General features: G+C 45.0%; 1 protein-coding gene across 1 annotated transcript in view; it reads left to right on the forward strand.

Moving 5' to 3' along the window:
• The window catches only part of Auts2 (autism susceptibility candidate 2), an 824367-nt gene that overhangs the window by 411390 nt on the left and 400814 nt on the right, over nt 1-12163 (forward strand). Inside the window, exon 3 of the mRNA XM_013033172.1 lies at nt 5147-5248. Coding sequence (XP_012888626.1) covers nt 5147-5248 — 102 coding nt within the window. The remainder of the gene's footprint in view (nt 1-5146; nt 5249-12163) is intronic.

The following is a 12163-nucleotide window of genomic DNA, read 5'->3' on the forward strand; positions in this document are numbered from 1 at the left end:
TCTATTGCAGCATTATTTACTATAGCTAAGATATGGAACCAACCCAGATGCCCCTCAGTAGATGAATGGATCAAGGAAATGTGGTATATATACACAATGGAACTCTATGCCTCCATCAGAAAGAATAACATTGCCCCATTTGTGAGGAAATGGAAAGACTTGGAAAAAATTATATTAAGTGAAGTAAGCCAGTCGCAAAGAAACATAGGTCCCATGGTTTCCCTTATTTGCAATAACTAGTATATGTCTGAGTCAAGCAGAAAAGGTCAGATAAATTGATGTTAGGGGAATTAATCCCAAGATAAGTACTCAAATGTTTTTTTTTCTTTCATGCAACTGTTTCTAACGTATTTATAAGATGATTTCTATGTTGCTTTGTATGTCCCTCCCCCATGGTATAACCCCTGCTTTCACTGTATTTGATGTTGATATAATTTGTGGAGGGGAAGGGCAAAAACAAATCATTTAACTAGGGATACAGGTGGACCCATTGCAACAATGAGATGTACAAATTGTTATGTCGAAAAACAAACTTTACAACTTTGGTGGAGGCCGGGAGGCTCGGATGAAGGGAGGTGGGGGAGGTGGGGGGAGTATGAGATGGGATGGGAAGGGGAAACAGAGGAGGCAACAATACCTGATAAGAAATGTACTTGTTATCTTGCCCATGTAATTGTAACTCCTCTGTACAGTACTCTCACAATAAAATAAAATTTAAAAAAAAAGAATATTTTTCTACCCAACTTGACAATCTGTAGTTGTCATTCTCTGTTAGTTGATTTTTCATTAAAGTCTCATGTATTAATGCTTCTGAAAGCATAAGGAATAAAACAGTATGTAAACGTATCCCAGTCTGTGAATCCATTTGGAGGCAATTTTATCTTGAAAAACACAACAACATTTTATAGGATTAAGCGTATTCTGCTTTAAAGGGACTGAAGTCTGTGGGCAATTTAAAATTTTTCACTAAAAAGAAGCCTTTGAGCTCATTGACACTTGGTAAAATGTTTTTAAAATGAGCTCATCCAGATCCCTGCAGGAAAATTCAGTAGTCTGAAATGTGATCTTTGTTGCTTCAAGGAAGCAGAGGTGTGGAAGGAAGGAGGTAACTGCTGGCCATTTCTGCCTTGTGCCCCATAATTCACACCCTTCCCCTCAAGTTCCTTACACAGATACCTTCCCCATGCTGTTTTTTCTGTAATCTTTCCTTGATGGACTAGTGACACCTGCCAAGTGTCTAGTATGTTCTTTGAACTTCCATGGCATAGCCTAGCTTGCAGATGCTTGATATAGGGCCACAGAATCACCCCATCCTCCTGTAGCCCAGGGTAGTGACCCCTGGTTCCATGTTCATTAATGGTGATAAAGGCATTAGTGGGTATTTTCCTAATTAGCCATTAGTGACAGCTAACACTGTAATGAGATCACTATTTCTGAATTGGGAACATGATGTTCTTGACACTGTAATCTAGTGAAAAATGGGAACGGGCTCCTGTTTTTATGGAAGACATTTCTTAGGGATAGAATTACTGCCACTCATGCCAGATACACTTTTCCCTTCCTTTTATTCTAATTTATTTGTTTAAACGATGTGGTATTCTAGTGGGGAAAAACTTCTGGCATTAGAGAATGTGTTACAGTAATTTCTAACTAGATAAAGTGTTCTTGAAGTATCTCAAGCCTAGTAGGAAGAAATCTTATTGCTTCTGTTTTAACAAAAGCTTTTTTATAATAGCTGCCATAGATGCTCAGATCAGTCAATGCAAGCAGATCAATTTTCTTGGGTCTTTAAGTGTTTAAGCCGGCACCTGCCCTTTGCAGTGTCTCCTGGTTGTAGGTAATAGCTGGGAGTTTCAGGTGAAGGATTACAACTTCTCAGTTGGCTTTGCCAGCCGGAATGATCCATTGGCTGCGGTTGAAAATGCTTGTTTGAAAATATATTCATGGGATTAGGAATGAACACGTCTTGACTGAAATCTTGTGGTTTAACTTTAGTATTTACTATAGTCAGTCCATGCCTTTGAAATATTGAGCTGGCTGACAACTTAAAATCCTAAGTTTCCTTTAAACTTGAGCCCGGATTTAGAGGAAGAAGGGGTAGTGTGGGGTGGGTTTATGTTAAGGCTGTCCAAGGAGAATTTACAGAAGTGTGTTTGACGGGAGGGCACTGGGAACTCGGGCAAGCCAACCCCTCTGCTCTATCCTCCATGGGCTTTGCCCTCAGCCCAGATCCACACTTAGTCCTATAACTGACGTTGCCCACAGCCATAGAAGTCTGTTGTGGCACCTTGTTAAGATCATTGCTTTTCTTTTGTGGAGAAGCATGGCAAAAACCCAAGGGAAATGCCCAGACCTTGTTAAGCCAGACAGATATCACAAGAAGCCTAGGTTGTCTTATTCTCTAATTCCCACTTAGATGTGTATTTCTCATCTTAGCTGGAGAACTGATTTTTATAAGCATGTCTTAACAAGATCAACCCTCACCTAACAAGATTCCTTTCTTTGTAGTTGGGCCTCACAATGTATGAAGACTATGCAAAGAGAACCAAAGCAGTGCAGAGTCACCCTCTGCATTATGTGCCCAAATGGGCACGGAGGTCTACAGCCCAGAAATCTGGGTTTAGTTGCTGGATCACTGTGACTTAGGGCCCATCCTGTACTTTCTACCTTCCCTATGCTTCCATCTTACCCTCATGCTTTCGTCTTTCTCCACACATCTGTTCATCTTCCCCTGTGTTTCTGTCTTCACCCATGCTTCTATCTGTCTTTCTTGGTGCTTCTACCTTCTGGCATATGGTGGGGATGGGGTGGGGTGAGTGGGAGTGGGAGTGGAGGTGGGGTGGGTGGAGGTAGGTGGAGGTGGGGTAGGAGTGGAGGTGGGTCCTCAGACAGGCTCTAAGAAGAGTGTAGCCAGTGTTTCAGTCCTGCCTTAGAGCTACAGAACCTTCTCTACACACAGATCTTAATATAACTGCATCCTATCAGTAGGCTTTTTTGAACTTAAAATGTGCTTGTAAAAGGCAATGAGAAAACTGATATGCTAGTTTAAGTATTTTTTTAAGGACTGAGCTTTGAAAACATCTTGACTACAAAGCCCAGAGGTGGTGAAGCTAACGTTACATCTGGGGACTCTAGGGTGAAGCGATGACAGAATAGACACAGGTGTGCAAGATACAGGGCGGTAGTAGACTGCAATAAAATCCTCTGTCAGCTCCATAACTCATGCCTGGAATCCTGCCTGCTGAGCAGGCTGAGGTCTGAGGATCGTGGTTCAGAGCTAGCCTGAGCAGAAAAATTCATCAGACTGTTGGTACCAATTTTTTGACCGGAAATAGAGCTATGGATCAAGTGGTAGAGTGCTAGCCTTGAGAAAAAAAATCTCAAGGAGAGCATCCAAGCCCCAATTCCAAGCCCCACTACTGGTACACACACACACACACACACACACACACACACATGCATGCACACACACATGCACACACACCCACACACACCCTCTTTTGTCTGTTCTCAGTATAAAGATTAACATTTTTTATTCCATAATAATAAAAACCCCTCAGACAGCTGTAGTTGAATTAGTTCAGAAGCAGTAAAGTTCATGTGAACTCACCAGAAGACCAAGACTTCTGGGCTGGACACAAAATCACCTTAGACCCTTTCTGAGCTTACTGCAGAAGACATCGTGGGGTAGAAAGGGACAGAAATGCACTTGAGGGCATAAAGCAGTGCTTGGTCTGGGGCCAGAGGAGGGGAGGCCCCTGGCTGGCTGGGCACAGTGAGGTCTGACATGGGCAATAAGGAGCAAGTTGAAGGGACAGAGAATGCCCATTCAGACTCGCCATCTACTCATCACAGGCCCATTTCCCTGCTCAGCTCCCAAGCTCTAGAAGACCTGCAGGCCAAAATTTGCTAAGTACTGTCTCTTCTGGTCCTTGGTAGTTCCATCTCTGAGCCTAGAAAAATGTTCGCCTGCTCTTGTTTGCTCCCTAAAAGGAGAGCTGGCTTTACTTCCTTCCTTTTCTTGCCTCTGGCCCATCTGGAGGGCTCCCCTTTCCTTGCCACCATACCACTTGTGCTCCAACTTTTCAGAACTCAAGCTGCAAAAGCCACCACTCTTCCCCGGAGCATCCCTGGCTGCTCTTTGATTTTGCTTTCACTGGTTTCTTGTATTGCTATGTTTGTTTTCACTGGAGTGGCACCTCACGTGGGGCTTTGTACACTTACAAACATCTTGGAAAACATGATTAGTGACTGTGTCATACACTCATGATCCACATATAGTTGCCAGTACACTGATGATTTCAATATTGTGTTAAATCTTTTTTGTTGTTCTCTCTTAAAGAAAAATCAGAAATGGCCAAGTATATAGAAACCACTAGAATTTAAACTCATTCTCCCCTTCCCAGTTCTCTTCCTATCTCTAATCCTTGGTACTGGCCCAGCTAAGGAAATGAATAAATATTTGCAGCACATGTTCTAGGGTAACTTACTTAGGCTGTAGGCATTATTTGGTCCTTTTAGGGAATGCAGGAGTTTGAACTCAGCACCTTGCTAGACTGGCACAGTACCACTGTGTCATGCCTCCAGCTTTGCTTTTTACTGATTTTTGTAGGGTAGGATCTCATTTCCCACCCAGACACTCCTGAACTACCATTGCCTGTATTTTTTTAACTTTTTAAGTTTTTTAATTGGTATTATAAAGCTAATGTACAGAGTGGTTATAACTATATAAGTCAAGTAAAGAGTACATCATTGCCTGCTTTGTATGCTTCTGTTTTTTTCTGGGATCAGAGGCCTGGGCCTCTGTGTCCAACTTCTGTAGGTGGAAATGGATTCTTACAGGTTGCGTTCCGTGCCCAGGCCCATGGATTGCATTCTGTGCCCAGGCCCATGGGTTGCATTCTGTGGCCTGGCCCATGGATTGTGTTCTGCAGCCTAGCCTGTGGATTATGTTCTGTGCCCTGGCCTGTGGCTTGCATTTTGTGCCCGGGTCCACGGATTTCTCACCCTGCCCACATGCTGCTGTCTGTGGCAGCTTGCCTCACCCTGCTCAGAACTGCTCACTTGACAGGCTTAGAGATCATGGGCCAGGAGACATGCGTGTGAGGATGCCACTGACTTTGTCCTTTTTGTTCTTTCCCTTTAGCTCAAACCAGGACAGAACAGCTGCAGGGACAGCGACAGCGAGAGTGGCAGCGGGGACTCCAAGGGCTTCCACCGGAGCAGCTCCCGGGAGAGGCTCAGCGACGTGAGTACTGGGCATGCATAGCCCTGACTCAGGCCTGGCCTGGCACTGTGCAGCATCACCCCTCCAAGCAGTGTCCACTGCAGCCCAGCACTGTAATGTACTCCTTCACCTCCACGCAGGCCTGGCTTTCACAATGCCCCATCCCTGCAGAGCACTTTGTGGCGTGCACTTGAACCTTGCAGTTATAATGGCATTCCAAAATATAATTTGACTCAAGACCTACTACTTTCACAAATTAGGATATAGCTAGGAGTAATTGTTACTTTAGAAGCACTAGATTGTAAAAGGAAGTGATTATATTCTGTTAGTGTTAGAAATGAGAATGAATCCATGGCACTGAGGTGGCACCACTCAGCTGCTTCTCAGATGTCATGAGACATCTCACATGTCTGCTTTCAGCTCTGCTGTCGGACATTTCTTCCAGTTCTTCTGTCACTCTAAGTGGGAGAGGATATCTGGTCCCTTTTAGTCTAACTTACCTATTACTGATTTTGTAACTGAGATTTAAAAAAATTTCCATCAAAGTGGAAATGAGGGTTTTTCTTCATTGTTGCTTTGCTTTTCCTTTTGTCTTGTTTGTTCATTTGTCTGTCTTAGGTAGGCTAAGGGGTGCACCCTTGGAGGGACCAAGGGTAAACAAATGCAGCAGTGGTACTCACTAGACACTATGCAGAAAATGAACTATACAACTTGTTGGTTGGGCCAGGAAGGAAAAACTAGGAGAGAACAAGGGAAGGGGTGACATTGTCCAAAAAGAAATTTACTTATAACCTGACTTACATAACTGTAGCTCCTCTGTATAGAACCTCTATAACAGTAATTTTTATAAATTGCCATCAAAACAAGCGTGATGGTTCACACCTGAAATTCCGGCTACTTGGGAGGCTGAGATCAGGAGAATCACAGTTTGAGACCAGCCCAAGTAGAAAAGTTTTTAGTTTCCATCTCAGCAAAAGACACTGGGCATAGTGACACATGCCTGTCATCCCAGGCAAGTAGGAAGCCTAAAATAGGCAAATTGCAGTCCAGATGTAATGAGGCAAAGGCAAGGCCTTCTCTAAAAAATAACCAGCATGGTGCTGGGAAGGTGGCTCAGTGGTAGAGCGCTTGCCTTGCATGCCTGAGGCCCTGGATTCGATTCCTCAGCACCACATAAGCAAAAAGAAAAAAGCTAGAAGTGACGCTGTGGCTCAAGTGGTAGAGCGCTAGCCTTGAGCTGAAGAGCTGAGGGACAGAGCCCAGGCCCAGAGTTCAGGCCCCACAACCGGACCCAAAATAAAAAATAAAAAAATAACCAGCATGAAAAGAACTGGAGATGTAGTTCAGTGAAAGAGTGCCCGCCTAGCACGGGGAGGCCAGGAGTGCCCAACTTCCTTCCCTCCAGTGCCATCAGTCTTGGCTGTTTTCAATGATATATTCAAATCTTTTGTAATTGGTATTCTCAAAATGAGACTAATCAAGGTACTGTATTACTAAAGTTTGGGTTTTTGTACCTGTCAGATAAAAAGAATAAGAAAAAATTCTGGTTATAGTTGGATAAAGCCTGTAAAATATAAAGCCACAGGGGTTGGATGTTCTAAACTATGTCTTCCCAACATAGTGCCAGAGGGAAGAAATTCACAAGGCCTTTCAGTTGTTCATTTCAAGGATGTAGTAACTTACTTAGTCACTAAGGAGAAACTTCAGAGAAATCACTGGCTATATAAATATTCATGAAGTATTACTTAACGGAGCAGATACTACTTCTGACTTAAGCAGATGTTTATAGTTGAGGAAGTTGTCAAAACTTAGGGGTTAAACTTACTGAAAAACAATGAACTCAAAACCTTTAGTTATGAATTGATTGTGAGCATTTGTAGCAAACTCAAGACCCTCTCTCCAAGTATGATCACTGTGTTGGTCTGGCTTCCCCAGAGAAACTCAACGCAACCCATCTGAGGCAGGAGAGACACAGAGAGACTGTGTGAGGGAGACTAGCTCTGCCATGCGCAGAGCTGGAGAAATCCCATATGTACAGGGGTGAGCTGGAGACCCAGTATGGCTCATGGTGCATCTCTGGTCTGAAGCCTAGCTGGCATGTAGTCCCTGAAAGGGATTTCTTTGTCTCTGAAGGCAGAGAAAGAACCAACAATCCAGATGTCCTGGGCAGAAAGACTGTAGGAATTCCCTCTAGCCCTTTGGTCTCCTTAGGCCTGCAGGAGAGATAGGTACTGCCCGCCCTGGGGAGCCCACTGCTTCACTCCAGGCATTGATTTAAGCCTACAGTTCATCTGAGAGCAGTTTCCCAAATGCCTGAGCACCCCATGTCATTGTCATGACACATAAAATCAACCACTAGTTGTGTTCTGAGTAGGGATGAATACTGGGACACAAGGAGCCCTTTGACCTACTCTGACTTACTATTTATATGTCCACTAGAAAAGTTAGAAAGGATTGCAGTTAAAAGATTTACTTTGCTGGGCACTGGTGGCTCATACCTGTAATCCTGGCTACTCAGGAGGCTGAGATCTGAGGATTGTGGTTCAAAGCCAGCCTGGGCAGAAAAGGTCATAAAACTCTCATAAGACTTTTATCTCCATTTAACCACCAGAAAATCAGAAGTGAAGCTGTGGTTCAAGCGGTAAAGTGCTCACCTTGAGCTGAAGAGCTCAGGAACAGCACCCAGGCCCCATAGTTCAAGCTCCATGAACAACCAAAAAAAATAAAAAAGGAGTGGAGAATGCTAGACTTGAGCAAAAGAGCTCAGAGACAGGTCTCATGCTCTGAGTTCAAGCCCCATGATCAACAACAACAGCAAAATGATTTTACTTTAAATTGTTTAATTTAGGGGCTGGGTGTGGTGGGGGTGAATGTCTTTGTCAGCTTACACAGTCTTGTCTCCAAGCATATTTATTGGGATTCTGACTTGCTCTTCTTTTCTTTGTCTTTGTTTTTTAAGACACTACAGGGAAACGTGTGAACAAGCTTGTTGTGACCCTTGCAGGAAACTATTTATCGTGGTGGTTCCTTTCATGATCCTTTTTACTCCCAGGAGAAAAAAGCAGAGTGTGGAGGTGGGCAGATAGGTCAGATACAACTGAGGATTGGCAAGGATTTTAAAAATATTCTATTTAAAGTAGCCCAGCCTCACCTAGGGGCAGAATACACCCCTATATCCAGGCTGGCATCCTGGCCAGGGCCTCATGTTTGGGCAGTCATGGATGGAGCACATCCACTTTAGATGTACAGTCAGCTCTGAAATTGCTTGTTTTAGGAAGCTGTTAAAAGAGAAATGTGAAACATCATGAGTGTCATGAGTAGCTTTGGTGATAGCTTAGTGGCAGAGGGGCAAAAAAGGCAGGTGGGACTGAGAGGCACAGGGATGTAAGTGTAGTACATTCCTTTTTAGAGGCTTTGTGTCAGTGGATGTCCCCTTTCCCCCATCGGGTCCCTCAAAGTCCACATAGCTCATGCTAAGAAGGTTCTCCTCTATGTGATGAGATCCCAGAAGATAAGTGCCAAATATTGCTATAGCAGCAATCAAATCTACAAACAACCCCTCTCTCAGCATGAGAAGCCCATATTGAAGGAGATAGACAATAATGAGCCCAGAAATCACCTGTCCCAGACAACTGATGGCTTTCCTCAGGCCAGCACCATGTTTTCCTGCCTTGCATTCTCAGCCCACTGTGCTGCCTATTGCTTTGGAAATATGGATGAGTTGGCAGCTCTTCAAAAAATTCCAATAAGGCCTGTTTATTCTGTGGGAATATGGGCAGATGGTATTACTGCAAATGCCCTGAAACCAAGAGAACTTGGGTTTCCTCCTGAAGGAAAAACCCCATCTTCAGGTCTTAGTTCAACTAGAACATTGTTGATTCCAAGATCAAGTAATAGTAAGGCTGTCTAGTTTGGTCAGCCTAGACTTCAGATGAGAAAAAAATGGAAGTCCTTTTGTCATATCAGAAACCCACAGCAACTGAACACGAATTTTATCTCTGCAGAATACTCTTCTAAACCTTTACCTCCTAGCATCATCTAGTCCCCAGTAAATATATTCCTAAAAAAATGTCTGTAAATAAATATAGCACATTTCAAGCTATACAAAATCTGTTTCTAAACATTTGGGGAGGAGTTGTTCTAGAATTTTGAAGCATAGCCTCACTCTTGCTAGCAGGAACCTTAACTTGAGCCACACCCTCAGTCCTTTTTACTTGAGTTCTTTTTCAGAAAGGATTCTGTGCTTTTTGTACAAGTTGACTTGGGGTTGCAATCCTTCCATCTCCACCTACCAGGTAGCCGGTGAAAGGCATCTGCCACCACTCCCATCCCCACTTCTTCCATTTTGATAGTGTGATACTGTTGTTTCCTGTGGTTTGGAGGTACTTACACAATTTCTAACTATGAAAATCATTGATGTTTTCAAATATCTGCAGCTAAGATTTCAGCAGAAGGCTGGGAAGTTGACTCAATGGTAGAGTGTTTGCCTTGCATACATGAAGCCTTGGGTTCAATTCCTCAGCACCACATAAGCAGAAAAAAGCCAGAAGTGACGCTGTGGCTCAAGTGGTAGGGTGCTAGCCTTGAGCTGAAGAGCTGAGGGACAGCGCCTAGGCTCAGAGTTCAGCCCCCATGATTGAAAAAAAAAAAAAAAAAAGATTTCAGTAGACACTTAAGCTTGGGTTCTCACATGGCTGAGCCTCTTCCCTGGGACCCTTGGGGAGCCAGGCTGTAGGAGTTATGAAGCTCATCGTGACCATCAGTCCATCAAGGCTTGTTCCTGTTACTGGCTTCTCCTTTGAGACCCATCCTTTGGTGACCAGGAGTTGTGTCCCACTGGTCAAGGCTGTAGCTAGAATCTTGGGGTGATTTCGTAGGCACTGTGTCTTCCACACTTGTCCACTGTGATGCAGGCAGACTGTTTACTAGTCAGGAAGAGCACAGCAGAGGGCCATGGACAAGGGAGGGACTGTCAGTGCCATGGACATTGGCAGAATGGCTTAAAAGAGGGCTTTGCTATAACAGCTTCTGCCAGATCCAGAAGTCACCACCTGAAGCCACAGATCTGTTTCCTGTGTTTAAGCGAGGCAAGGACAGTGGGTTGGCAGATGTGTACCCCTTCTACCTGATGGCTGAGGCCATCTCAGTGGGCCTTTAATATACCAGAGGAGGCAGTATGTGCTCCTTCGTGTATCTGTGTGTGCTGTGCGCGTGCCTGTGTGGGGGAGGGGTTAGCAGGCAGGGTGTTTAAATGCTTTGTTGCATTATGTTAATTCCTCAGCAGTGCAATCAAATTCATGTCGTAATTAAAGCTGTCAGTTGGAAGGCAAGCCAGTCGCCACGAAAGCACAGCATAACAAATGAAGTGAAATGATTCTGCGTGTAGCTATACAATGCTTCGCCAGGCATGAAATTAAATAAGTAATTTGATGTTGACATCAGAAATTGAAATGGTACCCACTGTTCCCTCATTCAGACCTGCATAAACAATAGCCAGAACAAATATGCACAACAAAGCCCTCTTCTCTTCCCAGCTCCCCAGTAATGTACAATATATATGCAAAGCGAGCCGAGCAGAGCTCTCCCACCCAAAGGATGCCTGTTTCTTTGGTATATAATGAGATGATGTGTATCTGGGGCGAGGGTGGACACTTCTCCTTCTGGGAAAGCAACACAGACATGTCCGAGTAATTCGTTCTGAGACAGGCTGACTTCCAGGTCAGTGGGCACCTGGCTAAGCTCTGCCTTCCCTTGCACTCCAGAGCACCATGGGTGTGGGAGGCAGGGACAGTGTTTTGAGGAGCTGTCTCCATGGCTTCCTGTTGCTGCTGGGCTCAGCTCAGGGCTGAGGCAGTGGCATGGCAGAGCCAAGCCCACTGTGGAGGTTGCCCATGTGTATTCTAGAATGCCAGAGCAGAAACCATGCACTCCCCTTCTCCTCTGGTCACATCAAGAGGAATCACACCCACTGGGCTTCTGAAGATGTTGGACCCCCTGAGCCTCCCTCCACCCCAACCATCCGTTCATGCATTGATACAGTAACTCAACAAATGCCTCCTAAGTGCACTTGAGGAAGCGGCACTGAATCCACTAATTGGCCCTCCACCTCAGGGCCAGGACATGTCACATAGTCCCTGGGGGTATATCACCCTACCCTAGGCTGCTCAGACCACAGGCCTGGCTGGTGCACCCATGCATGGCTGAGACCTGGCCCTGTTCCCTCCTCCCACTTACTTCTTGCTTCTCTTCATCACAAAATGTTGCTAAGAGTGAGCAAACTCTAAGGAGAGCTTCCAGGGGAGGGAGGGTGAGTAGCCATGGTGCAGAGCACTGCACTCATCGGGCTTCTTGCCCACATCAGCAATCCCCCATGCTCCTCTGCATTCACGGCATGGTGACTGATCTCTCCACGCACCGGGTGTCAGTGCCATGGCGGCCTGAATTGGTCCTTCTTGGGACCAGCTTTCCACTGCTTCCCTTGCCTGCGCGCTCCTTCTGTTTTAGTCTAATTGTGTTTACAAAATGTCTCATTTTTTAGAAGCGCTGAGTGTGTGCTGATGGGGGCCCATGGGGAGCGTTGGCAAGTAGGTCATCCCGGGAAAAGTCATCCAAGCCCACTGGGCTTTTTATTTGCAAGCCAGTCTAGGCTTTTCCTCTTGCCTGCCCCTTTGTGGCCACAAAGCTGAGTAGCTGGAGACCAGGGCATTGAATGTCAGCAAGTCAGGGAGGCAGGCTGATGCATGTCTGTTTAGTCTCAGTGCAGGGCGAAATGCCATCATTAATTCATTACCCAGCTGCCTGTCAAATAAATTGGCAATTACGTCCACCACGGAAGCTTGGAATTCAGTAAATAGCACGTTAGCATTTCGGAGTTGTTGAGAGATGTAAAGGGGAAAATTAAGCCGCACGGTGTCTGTGTCGGTGGCAGATGACAAG

This window comes from Dipodomys ordii, unplaced genomic scaffold (assembly GCF_000151885.1).
Source record: "Dipodomys ordii isolate 6190 unplaced genomic scaffold, Dord_2.0 Scaffold164, whole genome shotgun sequence".
NCBI lineage: Eukaryota > Metazoa > Chordata > Mammalia > Rodentia > Heteromyidae > Dipodomys > Dipodomys ordii.